This window comes from Lissotriton vulgaris, chromosome 8 (assembly GCF_964263255.1).
Source record: "Lissotriton vulgaris chromosome 8, aLisVul1.2, whole genome shotgun sequence".
NCBI classification, from domain to species: Eukaryota; Metazoa; Chordata; class Amphibia; order Caudata; family Salamandridae; genus Lissotriton; species Lissotriton vulgaris.
The window spans coordinates 474,530,447-474,545,678 of NC_141696.1; the positions used below are offsets into that span (position 1 = coordinate 474,530,447).

The window sequence follows — 15,232 nt, forward strand, 5'->3', positions numbered from 1 at the left end:
GAGGGTGAGGGGTTGTGAGGGTGAGTGAGGGTATGTGAGGGTGTGTGAGGGTGAAGGTGAGGGGGTGTGAGGGTGAGAGGGTTGTGAGGGTGAGGGGTTGTGAGGGTGAGGGGGTGAGGGTGAGTGAGGGTGTGTGAGTGTGAGGGTGAGGGGGTGTGAGGGTGTGGGGGTGTGAGGGTGTGGGGGTGTGAAGGTGTGGGGGTTTAAGGGTGAGGGTGTGTGAAGGTGAGGGGGTGTGAGGGTGAGTGTGTATGAGGGTGAGGGTGTGTGAGGGTTAGGGTGACTGGGTGTGAGAGTGAGGGTGTGACGGTGACGAGGGTGAGGGTGACGGGGTGAGGGTGTGTGAGGGTGAGGGGGTGTGAGGGTGAGGGTGTGTGAGGGTGAGGGTGTGTGTGAGGGTGAGGGGGTGTGAGGGTGAGGGGGTGTGAGGGTGAGGGTGTGTGTGCGGGTGAGGGGGTGTGAGGGTGAGGGTGTGTGAGGGTGAGGGTGTGTGAGGGTGAAGGGGGTGAGAGTGATGGGGTCAGGGTGAGGGTGAGGGGGTGTGAGGGTGAGGGTGTGTGAGGGTGTGTGTGAAGGTGAGGGGGTGTGAGGGTGAGGGGTGTGAGGGTGAGGGTGCATGAGAGGGGGTGTGAGGGCAAGGGGGTGTGAGGGTGTGAGGGTGTGTGAGGGTGAGGGGGTGTGAAGGTGAGGGGGTGTGAGGAGGTGTGAGGGTGAGGGGGTGGGTGAGGGTGAGAGGGTGTGTGAGGGTGAGGGGGTGTGTGAGGGTGAGGGGGTGTGAGGGTGAGGGGTTGTGAGGGTGAGGGGGTGTGAGGTTGAGGGTGTGTGGGAGGGTGAGGGACAGGCATTGAACATAAAGGGACACAAGCACGGAGCACTGCGAGGAACAGGCACAGGGCAGTTAAGGACACTGGTTTGGGGCAGTGTGGGTCATGCTATTTTAGTACTGAGACCCACTCATGGTGCATTTGGAAACATACTCAGGCTCACAACAAGAACTGCCATTGAGCACATCCTTTTACAACTGAAAATGATTTACATCTCATTAGTTTCTATTTCTTCAGGCTCACACAGTCACAAATTAGGTCCCTTAATTCTTAAGCACCTAAGAGCTCAAGGCAAATCACTGAACTGAGACGTTTTGGTGGAAAATTAGAAATACTAAATATTAGGTGTATAAGTTCTATCTTGCAGTTTTTACTGCTGACTCATAATTTCTTTTGAACTTCAGACAACCCCAATTTGATTGGACAGCAAGGCCCTAGTTACTTTTCAAGCAGAGGACAGGCTAATGTACCACACTTTTGGGTCTTTCTTAAAGTCTTTGACGCCATTTAAGCAGCAGAGCTCCACATTGCTCCAGATGAGAATGGCACAGGGGTTTGGGAGCTAAACAAGCTGGAAGCAATCTCGGTATTGGCCTTCCTGACCGGATGACCCATGTATCACCAGATGGATCAATGAGCGGAGAACAGTTTCTAAGATTGCAAACCCGTACAAAGAACATTGGCGCCTCTTTCCCTTTATTTTGACAAGAAACAATAAGAACAGGAAATAACACGCATTGGCAAAGTTAGTAGGGTTCACCTTTAGCTTTGCAAACATATTAGCTTTTCCAATGCCTTTTTTTGACAATGCCATTCAGCATCAGCAATACCAAAAAATGGTTATTGCTGATGCTGAACAGTGTTTGCAAATTTGAAAAAGTGCAATGGTGCATATGCACACGTCTCACCACGCATGCATGCCTCATGTTGGTCGGGCGAGCCCAGCATTATCAACCATGTGTCTTGATAAAGTAGCCACTTTGTTTTTTGTTTACCATTCCAAAATGGCACACTTATTTTGAAACCGTGAACAAGAAAAAACATGAAAAAAGCATTTTTGCTAGAATGGTGCAGCCCACCAAAAAACTGCTGGGTCCAAAAACATTTTTCAAAAAGTGAGACAGCGAAAGATGAGCAACAGTGGAATGGATGTAATGAGCAACTGGATCAGTAGGGGGTAGTAACAGAGGAGCTTCGATGGTAAAATTAAAAATATTTAAAAGAAATTGAAACAAGTTTGAATGCAGTTAAAGGGGGCAATTTTGAAAAATGCTTGCGTTTTTGTTGGGGAAAGACAGGTTTATGTTTTATGTTTAGGACCTGCAATCCAAACAGAGGGCATACACAATTTGAACTGGGGTGCGATGTCGGGTCCTGGTTGAAGCTGAGCAGAGGAAAGGCAGCGCTGGGAGGGGGGCTGGGCAACCATGCCAGCATTCCGATTCACGAGCAGATGGTCCTGTTTATGACCTGCGGAGCGCGTGAAGTGACTGGTGACAAATGGAATCAAAGTGGACGCGGTCGCTTTGATGTTCTTGTCTTGTCTTGCTTTGTGGGAGGGGTAGGTGGAGCGAAGTCCTGTGCACGCGCCTGACTCACATGAACTGTACGCGATCCGCAGTGGGTAGACTTTTTAGGTCTCCTTACTATAAATCTCGCCTACCATCCCTTCGGGATAGAATAGACCAGACCTAAAAAAGAAGTAGGGGGACTCTGACGTCACGACAGGAAGTGACGTCACGAAAGGTGGCTTGCACCATCAGACTCATTGCCTCCCCTTGCACACCCCTTAGATGCGATTGCATCAGAGAAGCCAGCGCGTGAGCAGCATTCTGAATGAGCTCCAATCTCGCCCCAGAGAGGCCAAAGAGTGAATGTGTGGCTCCATTTGCTCCAGTTCTCGAGCTCCTGGTAAAATAAGTGGGGGGACGCCGTCCACCCGCGTGGTACCCCGACTCGAGGCCTGCTCACAACGTGTTGGAGACCCGCCCGGGTGCATCATGTGGGATGTTCCTCTGCATTATTGATTGCAGGGAGGAGGGAGGCCCAGTCGGTGAAGGGCTATGTTATTGCCCTTCCATTTCTGGTGCTTTGCAGCAGTTAACATGGAATTTCTCAATGCTCAAATGGCTGGTATTTCTGATATTTATATGCTTCCCTCATCCTCATTCCTTGATTTTGCTTGTGAGAAAATGTCACTTATAATTACACTGAAATTATGAAAATGTCACACATAGCAGTCTAGCAACCTTGGCCGCTATGGGTGGGGGCCTTCCTGTTTTAAGTTCAGTCCACAGAATCTAGAACTTTAATAAAGCGAGAGATGTTTTTGGAGAAAATGTAAGTGTCCTACCAAAAAAACACAGCCCGTACGTTCTTCAAAACGTATTCCTGCCTGTGTACATGCTAGTCTAGCTCCTTCTCAGGTGTTTCTCGTCTCCTGTGAGGCCGTGCATTTTGGACCTTGCCCCTCCGACTCCTGACAGTGCACATTATTTAATTTAGCAGTGTTCATGAAAACACAACTTTCGTATTTTCATGAACACTGCCAGTGCGCAGGTCAGCCCTCTTAGCATTGTCTCCAGTCTCCATATGACAGGAGGAAGAAGAGGAGGGGGTTGAGAGGGCTGCTGCACGATCTAGCCACAGAGTTTTGGTAAAACACAACACTCTGTAGGTGGATGTCTTGGTTGGGCATGTCTGAAGGGTATAGTTCAACTACGGTCCCCTCACTCAGTCACAATGTATTTTATTTAGCAGATATACCACGAATGCCTCGGGCAACACAGTATATCTGCTAAAATGTAGCTGTCAAGGCCCAAGTTTGTGCATCCCTAAGCCAAATGAGAAGCCACACATAGCAGAAGGGACAGGATCTCCAGCTCTGTCCTAGCTTCTTATGGGACTGTGCTTTTAGTCCTATCAAGAAGCTGGGACAGTGATTGAGCTGGGTCCTGCCTTTTTCAATCTTTCCCTTGCTGCTCTGGGTGGCCCTCCTGGGAAATCATGTCTTGCTAATTCCAATGTCGAGCACCAGATTCGTGCTATGCTACAAAGAAAACAGGATAAGTAAAACAACTGTTGTTTCTCTGTTCATGTACAAATGTGTTTGTGAGTTATTGAAATTGAGTGGGATTAAGATAAAGTGGGTGTATGGGTGTGAGTGTGTTTGCAAGTGTCAATGAGAGTGAAAGTGTGTGAGAATCAGAGTTTGAGCGGAGTGAAAGTGAGTACAAGGGAGTGAGTGGCGGAGTGTGAGTGTGATAGAAGGAGTGACTGATTGGAGATTGTGAGTTGAAGTGAGTCAGGGACGTGTAGCTATCAGTGGTGCAACAGGTGCAGTTTCACCAGGGCCAAGATCCAGTGAATATGAAAGGGTGAATGTGTGTAAGTGAGAACGACAACCAGTGAGTCTGAGTAACAGTGAGTGGGAGGGTGTATGAGTGAGAATGAGCAAGTGAGAGAATGTGAGTTTGAGTGAGGGGAAGAGAGTAAATTTGAGAGCAAGTGAGTATAATTGACGCAAATTGTGAAAAAAATTAGATGAACTCTTTTTTTAACAGTTCTTTTTATTAACCATTGGAGTGGTCGACATTATAAGTTACATACAAAATAGTGGTGCAACGACAAAGATCAGACAGTAGCGCATTACAGAGTACATGCCAATGGAACACAATAATGAATAACGACTACAGTGTTGGTGGTTCGTCAAAGGAGGGGAGAGCAGGTGGGACGCAGATATTCCCTCGATACACATTCCACTTTCCCCATACAGCAGACCATTTTTTTGGGCAGCCCCTTGCAGCTTATATTGTTTTTTCTCTGAGCATACACCAGTCCATGTGCGCCTGCCAGACATTAGGTTTTGGTTACACTCCTACCCCCCACAACTATGCGATATTTCTTTTGGCCACCATTAGACCCAGAGTGACCCATAGTTTATCGTTGCTGTTTAGGTCAGTGCGTCCCCACACGTTTAACAGGCATAGTTTAGCTTCGGGCTCAATTACCTTCTCCCACACATTCGTGAATCTTCTTCCAATACTTCTGGACACCCCCACATTCCCATATAGTATGCATAAAGGTGCCCACCTGTCCACACTGTCTCCTGCACCGCTCATCAGTCACCCTCCCCATTCGCACTCCTCGTCATCAACCTCAAGTCCATCTCCCAACCAGCACTCTCGTAGCTGCCTGAGGTAGGTCTGGTAGTCTATCTGTCAGGTTTGCCTTGAGTGCATGACGGACCTGCAGATTTCTAAAAAAACTTGGTGTCTGCAAGTTCGTGTCCACGCTGGAGCGAGGCGAACGACGCCACCTCACCCTTTTCCCATAGATCCCCGATCTTCGATATCTAATCAAGTCCCATCTGTCAAATCCTTTCGAAGTCCCCAGAGTGCCAAGTCGTCCGAATCCCATAAGGGAGTGGCAAGCTTAAGTGTCTGATCCCACCCCAGGCTTCGTTCGCTGCATGCCAGACCTGAACTGAATGCTTAGTTGGGCCAGTTAATTGGTATTGTCTGGGTCTAGAGTAAATGGCCCTGTTAAAGTTCCCACCTGGGAGTACCCATTTATCCATTCTATACCCAGGGTCCTCTCCGCTACGATAGGTGCAATGATTTATAGCAGTCAGATGGGCAGCCCAATAGTATTTCTTGATGTCTGGAAGCCCAATCTCCCCATCGTACTAACCAAGTACGAATTTGCGCAGGGCTATTCGGGGTCTGCCGTCCCACAGCAGTTTTCTCCGCAAGCACTCTATTGCTCTAAAATATCTCGCAGCGACCAAGTCTGGGGAGTTCTGCAGGGCATAGAGGAAGCGTGGTAATGCCATCATTTCAAAAAGTGCTACTCTTCCCAGCAATGAAAGCTGTAACGCCTTCCAATTTGTGACATCTCGCTTCAATCTCTGTGGTGGAGGAAGCAGATTGAGCTCATATTGGAGTTTGGGGTCTGAGGTGATAAAAATACTACTGGTACTGGAAGCCCACCTTTGTTACCTGAAGAGGACAACCCCTGAGAGGGGAGGGATGGGAGGGAGGGTCTCCATGAAGGACATACAGCAGGGACTTGCTCCAATTGATCGAGTACCCTGAGTTTTTACCAAAGTTTGTGAAGGTATTAAGCACTACATGGAGCGAAGATTTTCGGGTGGCAAAGTACAAAAGGATGTTGTCCGCATATAGTGATGAGGTGAACTCTTGACAAGTATTACACCCCAACACTTTCAAAGATCACTAGGCGTCTCATTCTTTGCATGTGCTTAGTAGGATACAGAGTTTACTGGTGTAAGGCACAGGCCCAGATGACTTCATGGGTCACTTCTACAAGGCATATATTGAGAAACTGCTGCACCACTTGACAATACTTTATAATTCACCTACAGACGGGAGACGTGACAGACACCAGGGGGGAGGCAAATATTGCTCTTTTCTCAAAGAAGGCATAACTCTAAAATACCACACTCTTGCAAGACTTTTGATCTTCTTAATCTTGATTTACTATTCTAAAATTATAGCCTTTAGGGTTAATTCCCTGCTACTGTACCTTTTAGACCCAAACAAAATGGTCTTCGTATGAAGTAGATAAAAACATTGAAACATATTCTAAGGGATTGTCTTGTCACTGGGTAAGTGCAGAAAACAAAATTCCATCCCTTTTGCTTGCCATCGAGGTTGAAAAGACTTTTGTTAGAGTAGACTAGGGATTCCTACTAGCCATCCGTAGCAAGAAAATTTTAGGGGACAAAATGTCAATGTCTTTCTGAGCAAATTACAAAACATCCCACAGCAAGAGTCTTGGTAAAAGTTGGAAAGTTTTGCCTTTGTGAAAGTTACTAATTAGGGTCGTACATTGTATTCTTTCTTATATCCAGTAGACACTGAGCCACTGGAAATATATGTAGGTAAAATTATCTGATGAGTGATGCGACATTCAGGAGTGTGTAACATAAAATACACTAATTTTCTAATAATGTTGTTTTTAACTTTGACTGGCCTGGACACATCCATCCCTGAAGTTTTGAGGGAATATGACCTCTTTTATTAGACTGGATTTAAAATTCATTTTGACAAGTTGGAAATTCTGGGACTAACTTTGACAAGTGTAGATAGGGTTAGGAAAGGCCTAGTGTCTCTCTTTCAATGGTAGTGGGCATCTTGGAAGATCAACTTGGGGCTCAAAATCAAACCTACCCTACAGGCTAAGTCTAAAGCTACTGAGTGTATTGCGGTGCATGGCTATCAATGGTGCAGCAGGGGCACTACTGAGGGACCCATGGAACTCTGATTATTGCTGTATTGCATCACCCAAATTCCAGGTAAGAGATCTATTTACTTGCTTGCATTGTGGCCCAAGGCTCTGTTTTCATGTCAGGGATGTTTTGCCCAAGTTACTATATCTGTTCTAGGCTCTCCTAGTGCCATTTCAACACATTAAAACAGACCCAACAGATGTGTGCTAGGTTTAATTGGGGGGAGAAATGTAAGAAGGTGGTGCATTATGTGCTGATGCTGGTTAAGCTTCACCTTGCAATACTCTCACAAACCCCAAAGATGGTCCTTGGATTCAAAATAACACATCCTTAGCTCAGTCCTGGTAGAGTGGCACAGAGCAGTCAGGCTTTACTAGAGAAATATGTGTTAAGCATTTCAGAGTACTAATTGGATGATAAGTAATTGACACGAATCAAAAGAAATTTGACGCCAATTTATAAAAATAAAGCAGACTTTTATGTTAAATTAGACACCAAAACGAACGTGATCGGAGACATATAACCGGAGTTATGGATTTTAGAAGGAAACATAAATCACAGCAATTCAATATTACAGAACTTTTGCATTGCATTTAATAGGAAAAAGTGGTCCCTTTCAGGTCGAGTTGCATGGAACTCAAGGAGGGTAAAGGTGATGCTGGTCCCAGGACCAAGCCACAACAGTCAGTTCAATTTTACATGGCTCGATAAGCCCAGGTGCAGAGTTGCCCTGGCTGACTTTGGTGCTGAAGCGGGAGAGCTGTTTATACTGCTTACACAGGGCTGGTGTGGAACACAGTGCAAAAGGTCATCAACGACGCCACTGCAGGCGTCAAATGAAGGCTTTGCAGTGTTCCCTCGATGTGCAGCGTTGAGTAAAGGGGATGGTTGCCGTACTGGCGACCACCAAGCCTTAGCAGCGGTAAGCACAGCAGAAAGTGATTTTGACATCTGAAGCTCTTGGTAGCCACCTGAAACTATGTTTCCACAATGCACTGGACCGTCTACTTCTGGGCGATCCCTCGGAGGGCCTGATGGCCAGTGATTCTTCGGATCCGGCACTCTGTTTTTACCTGCGGTTGCAGGGGACTAATACCACTAGTCCAGTAGAATCTGGGATGCCTTGGGCTCTCAAAGGGGTCCCTTTGTCTGGGGGAACCGAACTTTGGTCTAGGACAAGAGGCATTTATGCAGTTCCAGGAAGGTTGTCACAGGTGCAGAGTGTCACGCCTTTGGTTTGTACTGCTTCTGTTGTCGGAGATGAGAATCTTTTCTTTTGTCCTTGTTGAAAGTCAGATCAGAACTGGTTCTGGGGTAGCCCGCAAAGTTTACATTTAGGAGTGTTGGGAGAGTCACACTTTCTGGCAGGAGTTCAGATTCCTGTTTTGGCTGCAGCATACATGTGCTGCCAGCCAGAGCACAGGAAAGGATGGGGCAACAAGGTGGGCAACCTCTAAGGTAGCCACCTGGATACATGCCACATTGTCCTCAACATGAGATTCATGTCATGATCGGTGAGGAGGTAGTAATTGTGAAATCCAATGGATTTAGGACGATCGCACACCTGGTAAAGTTGGGGTAGACTAGGTAAACTGGTAGGTATGTGCAACCTGGTTAACCCTCCTGAGTGAGATGGTGAAGATAACTCCCAAGACTTGCTTTATCCCTCACAGTGGGAAACACCCCCAGGATGCACTCAAGTGAAAAGATTCATTGATATTCAAAACAAGTGTTTTTCAAATGTGTCTTAAATCTGATTTATTCACATGTATTTTTCTTCCAATATTAGTTTATTTCATCATGTATTCCAAATGTTATGCCCAATGCATTTCGGGCCGTGCCCTTCTTCAGTGGACTTATATTCTGCAATCAGGAATAGAACCCGCCTTTGACAATGTGGCTGATTCACGCGGCGTCCTTCTCATCACTTTAGTCACATGTGAAGTGGTATCGATCGTTTGCACCTCCTCGTTTTACCTACATGATTTATGCACTATTCACGATATTGGAGCACCCAGAGGTCCTTTTTTGATATATGCTTTCATTTTTATACAATATATGTTTACCATGGGAAAACTTTGTGAAGTTGGATAATGGTCACCACACTGGGGATATAAGGTATTCCTTCACTTTATGATGTTACGATGTATAGAATTGTGCACTATGATGGTACCAGCATACCATTTTAAGACTGTTGCTTTATGATTGCAGAATATACCTTCCCTGAAGAAGGGCACGACCCGAAATGCATTGGGCACAACATGTGGAATACATGATGAAATTGGAATTGGACGAAAAATACATGTGAATAAATCCGATTTAAAAAAAAAATTGAAAAACACTTGTTTTAAACGTCAATAAATCTTTTCACTTGACTGCATCCTGGGGATATTTTCCACTGTGAGGGATAATGCAAGTTTTGGGAGCGGTGAGGAGGCCATTGTTTGATACCAAACAGGACATATTTAGGCGTTACCATGATGGAGCTACCAACTTCGGGGTTGCCTAGGTGCCAGCCCGTGTTATCCTATGGACCGTCTATCACTTTTAGTGTCCTTTAATGGTAAAGGCCAAAATCGGGACATATACGTTTACACATTGTCACCCTGTCTCAAAGCTTTAGGAGGCCTTCCTTAGGGGTGACTGGCATATATTAAAAATAGTGTATTGACTTTGCCGTACATGGTGAGAGCAAAGTCGAGTTTTAGCCGTTTGGACCCCCAGCTGATCCTGCTGGTGCCAGCAACCCCCAAAGTCCAGATGCTGAGCGCCCTCGCGCCTATAGTGAACCGTTGATTCTCTGCCACCTTAGAATTGTAAAAAAGGTGTGATACATTATTATCAAGACAGCATTGCATTATTTGTTTGTCCTGAAGATGATGCCCTATATTTAATGTTGCAAAAAACACAGTTGATGGACAGAATGTAGAACAATGTCATACATTCACCCCAGTACAAGGATCTGGGCCTAAATCCATCATTTTTTTGCACTCCACACCACCCTGGGTTAGACACTGGCTATATGCAAATCAGCTCTGACCCTGTGCCTCATGGGAACAGTCCAGTCCGAACTACCAAGCCATGTCTTTCCCAGACCGGAATCAAGCATCCAAGGACCGGTTTCTGGCTATCAGCCTGGATAGCTTGACTCCAGTGGTGTGGAGAGCCTGGGACTCACGTCTGAGTATACCCAGCACACTCGGGGTGAAAATTGCAAAAAACACAGTTGATGGACAGAATGTAGAACAATGTCATACATTCACCCCAGTACAAGGATCTGGGCCTAAATCCTTCGTTTTTTTGCACTCCACACCACCCTGGGTTAGACACTGGCTATATGCAAATCAGCTCTGACCCTGTGCCTCATGGGAACAGTCCAGTCCGAACTACCAAGCCATGTCTTTCCCAGACAGGAATCAGTGCTGGGTATACTCAGACGTGAGTCAAAATGTAAATGTAAATGTATAGGCATTTATATAGCGCACTACTTACCCATAGGGTCCCAAGGCGCTTCGACCGCTGCGAAACCCTTCCTGGCTTCCCTGAGAGATGGTCCCTTAATGGGTATCTCCAGGGTGAGACCAGGCATCCCCGGCGGTCTGGTCGGGCCGTTAGTGAAGATGAGGCAAGCTAATGCCCAGAGTTGCCGAGTGTGATCGCTGATCAGAGTGGGCACCGAGGCGAGAGAATTATCGAGTCCGCTGACCCTGGTCCAGAAACCTGCCGCGCCGGGAATCGAACCCTGGTCCCGGGCCGTCCTCTGCTCTCGGGTCTGCCGCCTCTAACCAGTGAGCCACACTACTTCCACACTAGTCCCAGGCTCTCCACACCACTGGAGTCAAGCTATCCAGGCTGATGAAGGCTGATAGCCAGAAACCGGTCCTTGGATGCTTGATTCCGGTCTGGGAAAGACATGGCTTGGTAGTTCGGACTGGACTGTCCCCATGAGGCACAGGGTCAGAGCTGATTTGCATATAGCCAGTGTCTAAACCATGGAGTTTGTTGTCTTTGTTTGTTTTTACACTAATAAGATAAAAGAAAAAAAAAACCTTCGGTAGGCTGAATGTTTGGAAATGTGATAGTTTGTGTTTGAAAAGGTGTTGGACGTCATTGAGTGTATATCAGGGCACATGTTAATGGATGTTTTAACTTGTTTATTGAATATCAGAGTATGATGGGATTTTGTGTGGTATTGTAGAGGAGTTTTATGTGGTTATCCTTTAAAATGTGAATTGCATACATCTGTCACCATTCCAGATAGAAGTAATAATATTTTACATTGCAAAAAGCCATTTTTATGTAAAATTGTTTTTCATGGGTGTTAACATGTATGTAAGTTTGAGTTAGTAGGCCGAGGAGGTGGTAGATTAGTTGAATTTAGTAACTTTCACTATATATAATTGTTTTATGAGTTGGAGGTAAGACTTATGGCCTCCTTAACAGTTTGACTGAGTGGGAACACCGCCATTAATTGGCGGTGCCTCCTCCTCCACCAAGCCACAGTTTCCCCGCTCTATTTAAGAATCAGCAGAAGCTCCATGTGTACAAGGGCGGACCACCTGTGGGCTCTGCCAATGTAAACCTCTGACTGGACGGCGCGTCCGCCATCCTCCATTGACCCAAACATGATTACGTTATTGCATTTGATTGGTTTTTTGGTTTTCTGTCGGAGCCACTGTCCATGTATTAATGAAGCATAGCTCAGTTGTAACTTTTTTCCCCCAGTTTTAGCTATGGGTGTTGGCACATGATCGTGGTTGTGTTGATGTATGCGAGGTGACGGGGTTATCCAATTGTCCACTCTGCTTCCCTTTGTCTTTCCAAAGGGTAAGAGAGCCAGACGTGCAGTTAATACCTAAGCACTGCCGTTTTCACTTTGTCTTCACCCCTGTGTCCCAGCCATATTGCTCACCCTGAAAAAGGATGGTGAAAGATGGGTGGTACAGCTCCTAGCCGTCATACTGGCATGTTTGCAAAGTGCGGACGGGGCATTGGGACAACTCTGAGATAGGCAGCTGAATTATCAGAGAATATTAGCAGAGCAGATGGATGGACTCGCCATCAGGGGACGAAGGCCTTGGAGGAAACATCGGGTCCGTTTACGAGGAGTTCACATTTAAGAGAAGTGTGTGACTGGGAATAGCCTTATGTTTTGTAGGAGCCTGTGCCATAGTGTGGGAGGTTTTCCAGGTGTAAACATACACACTTCTTCCTGAAAATGTTTTTTCAGTCTTTGACTGTACATGGATAGAGTAAAGTAAGGCAAATACTAAATTAGGTATTTGTTCCTTTGTTTTGAAGGTTCTACATGTTGAATATATTGCTGCTATGTTTTGCAAGAAGATTTATTTTAACTGCAAACGTGTTTTTCCTCGTTTAGAACATGCTGGAGTTGCTAGAAGAAATGCCAAATGGAGCCCCACCAGATAAAGTAAAGAATTACATATACCAACTAATCAAGGCAATTAATTGGTGCCATAAAAATGACATTGTCCATAGAGGTGAGTGCTTGTCACATAATGTTAGTACTATGTGTGCATTGGTTCTGGACCTCTTTTCTTATTCTCGTGTTTTATTGGCTATTGTTAGATCTTGAGGGTAAGGTTTCCCTTGTCAACATTTCTTACTTTCCTTACTCATTCATTATTAGCAGCAAACTAAATTTCTGCTTAACTGACATGATCTGAGAATTGATCATCTACATGCTGAGATCGTAGGCATTCTATGTGTGGGTAATACCAGCTGGACACAAATCATTAGCATTTTCAGATGACCGGTGGTAGATTTTTCAGCACAATTTCCAAACACATTGGCTATAAACCCACAGGTATTACAATAGGTGTTACTGAGAGTTTAACAAATGGAGGGCACCACCTACTTTGTACAGATTGCTCCCGCCGAGGGCCGGATTGCAATTCCCTGCTCTCCTTGTTGATGGGGGAGGCGGCTGCCGTGTGGTCACATTAAAGGTCTTTTCACTCTTACATGCCTGTCTAGTTCCTCTGGCTACACTGGGCTCTATACCCTATATGAAAGCAACAGGGCTCGTGGTTTGGATCTGAATGAGAGTAATACCAAATACATGATCTTTAGAAAGGGAAAGTCAAAAGCATACTTAAGAGTATTTGGGCAATAGTAAGTTAGAAAGAGTTGAGGCTTTTGATTATTTGGGTATACGCCTCTCATCTACCCTAAAATGGGAACCTCGTATAGAAAAAGCTAAGACGCAGCTTATTCATCAAACTGCAAATCTGAGTAAGATACATAGTAAAACGGAGACCAGGTAGCTAGCACCCGCCCTTGAGATATATAATGTAAAAATCTTGGGGGGTGTTCTCTATGGGGCAGAATTGTGGGGCACTGGCTCAATTACCTCTCTATCCTAAATAGAAAATCGTTTTATAAGGTCTTTGTTGGGCCTACCTGTAAATACTCCCTTAGTACCACTATACCTTGATCTAGCTCATAGACAGTTAGCATTTAAAATCAGCTATAAATTACTGATGTTTTGGTATAGATTGTGGACTGTGGAAGATCTATATTCTTATAAAGAGCTCATTTTAGATCTCCTAAAATTTCCAAGAACCACTTCTATACCCTAGTTCAAGTCCCTAAGAACTATATTGGGAAGGCTTGATTTGATGGGCTTTTGGACAGACCCTGGAAGCATGGTATCTATATCAAAGACCTGATTGAAAGCATTGTTCTGGTACAATATGGGGAAGCCCTCGTACCAAACGAGAGAGAATAGCCTCACTGCTAATTTTTTATGTTTTAGAAACGCTCCTTGTTTTGAGGCTACTCTGGATGAGGTAACTCCCTCCCTGGCCCGGAAACTTCTTATGCAATTTCGCTATAAAACGTTACCCATGAGAAGTTTCTGTAGCAAATGGGGCAAGGATGGACCCACAGATGACTTATGTCCTGCCTGTAAATTAAATGTAGAAACAATTGTACACCTGTTGTTTTTTTGCCCAATCTACAAAGGCCTGAGAATAAAATGGGTAATCCCTCTATGTAGGGTTATTGGCTCTGCCCACTTTTTAGAGGTCTTTAGAACCCTGAGCACTGACACCAGTAGGGTTGTGGTATTTGGTTCATCGAGATACTGGTTTTCTCTTTGGTTGATTAGAACCAAATTTTTATAATGATCAATTTAGTGAGCCTTTGCACAATTGCGTATTTTATTGACGATAGGTAAGGATCTTTTGAGCGAACATGCTCATGTCAAGTTTGTAATGTTTCTTCCATTGGCTATTGTGGTATTTTATATGGAATGAGAAACTACCCCTCTTGTTGTATGTACTATGTTTGCTGTACTTTGTTTATTGTACTTTTATGATCTTACGATCAAAATGAAGTTTCAAGAGAGCAACAGGGCTCTTGTATTCCTGAGTTTATGCAGTCTGGCAATAAGTAGCTTTGTTTACTACCAGAACACATTAATGTCAAAAGGTGAGGTAGTTATTTAAACATTTACCATAGTTTTAGATCAAACCCTAGGACCCATGGGGAGGGAAAATTCTTGAAAGTAGTTCAGTGGCTGCTGGTGTGTGTGTGTGTGTGTGTGTGTGTGTATATATATATATATATATATATATACATATATATATATATATATATATATATATATATATATATATATATATATATATATATATATATATATATATATATATATATGTATGTGTATGTATATATTCACTGAAAAAACCATAGGTTTCACACCAGTTATAGTTAGGTGGAAATTTTACTCGCATAAAACCATTGAAATTTCCACGTTATAGTTAGTTGGACTCACTATAACTTGCGCGTGCAATGCACTGCTGATGACGTCACATATTACATCACTCATGACATGGTCAGTGACATCACTCATGACATCACTGATGACATCTCAAATGACCTCACTGATGACAACATCCTTGTGACAAAGTGGCAGACCTCCTATCAGCATAAAATAACCTTTGACACACACTTTCAAAAATAGAAACTAACATTTTCTTAAAAAAGGAGAAACCAATTCCAATTACAACAACTTATTAGATAATTCCAACATCTACATACACATCCACTCATTCACCAACAGTTCTATATAGTCACTCATGCATGTACTTACTCATCATATGTACTCATACACCTATACATCCTGTTA

The 15,232-nt window shown here is 44.6% G+C and overlaps 1 protein-coding gene across 2 annotated transcripts in view; it reads left to right on the plus strand.

The window, feature by feature from the left end:
• Positions 1–15,232, plus strand: part of CDKL5 (cyclin dependent kinase like 5) — a 1,270,306-nt gene that overhangs the window by 837,742 nt on the left and 417,332 nt on the right. For both annotated transcript variants that reach the window (XM_086934269.1, XM_086934270.1), the window contains exon 7: positions 12,458–12,578. In XM_086934269.1, coding sequence (XP_086790395.1) covers positions 12,458–12,578 — 121 coding nt within the window. The remainder of the gene's footprint in view (positions 1–12,457; positions 12,579–15,232) is intronic.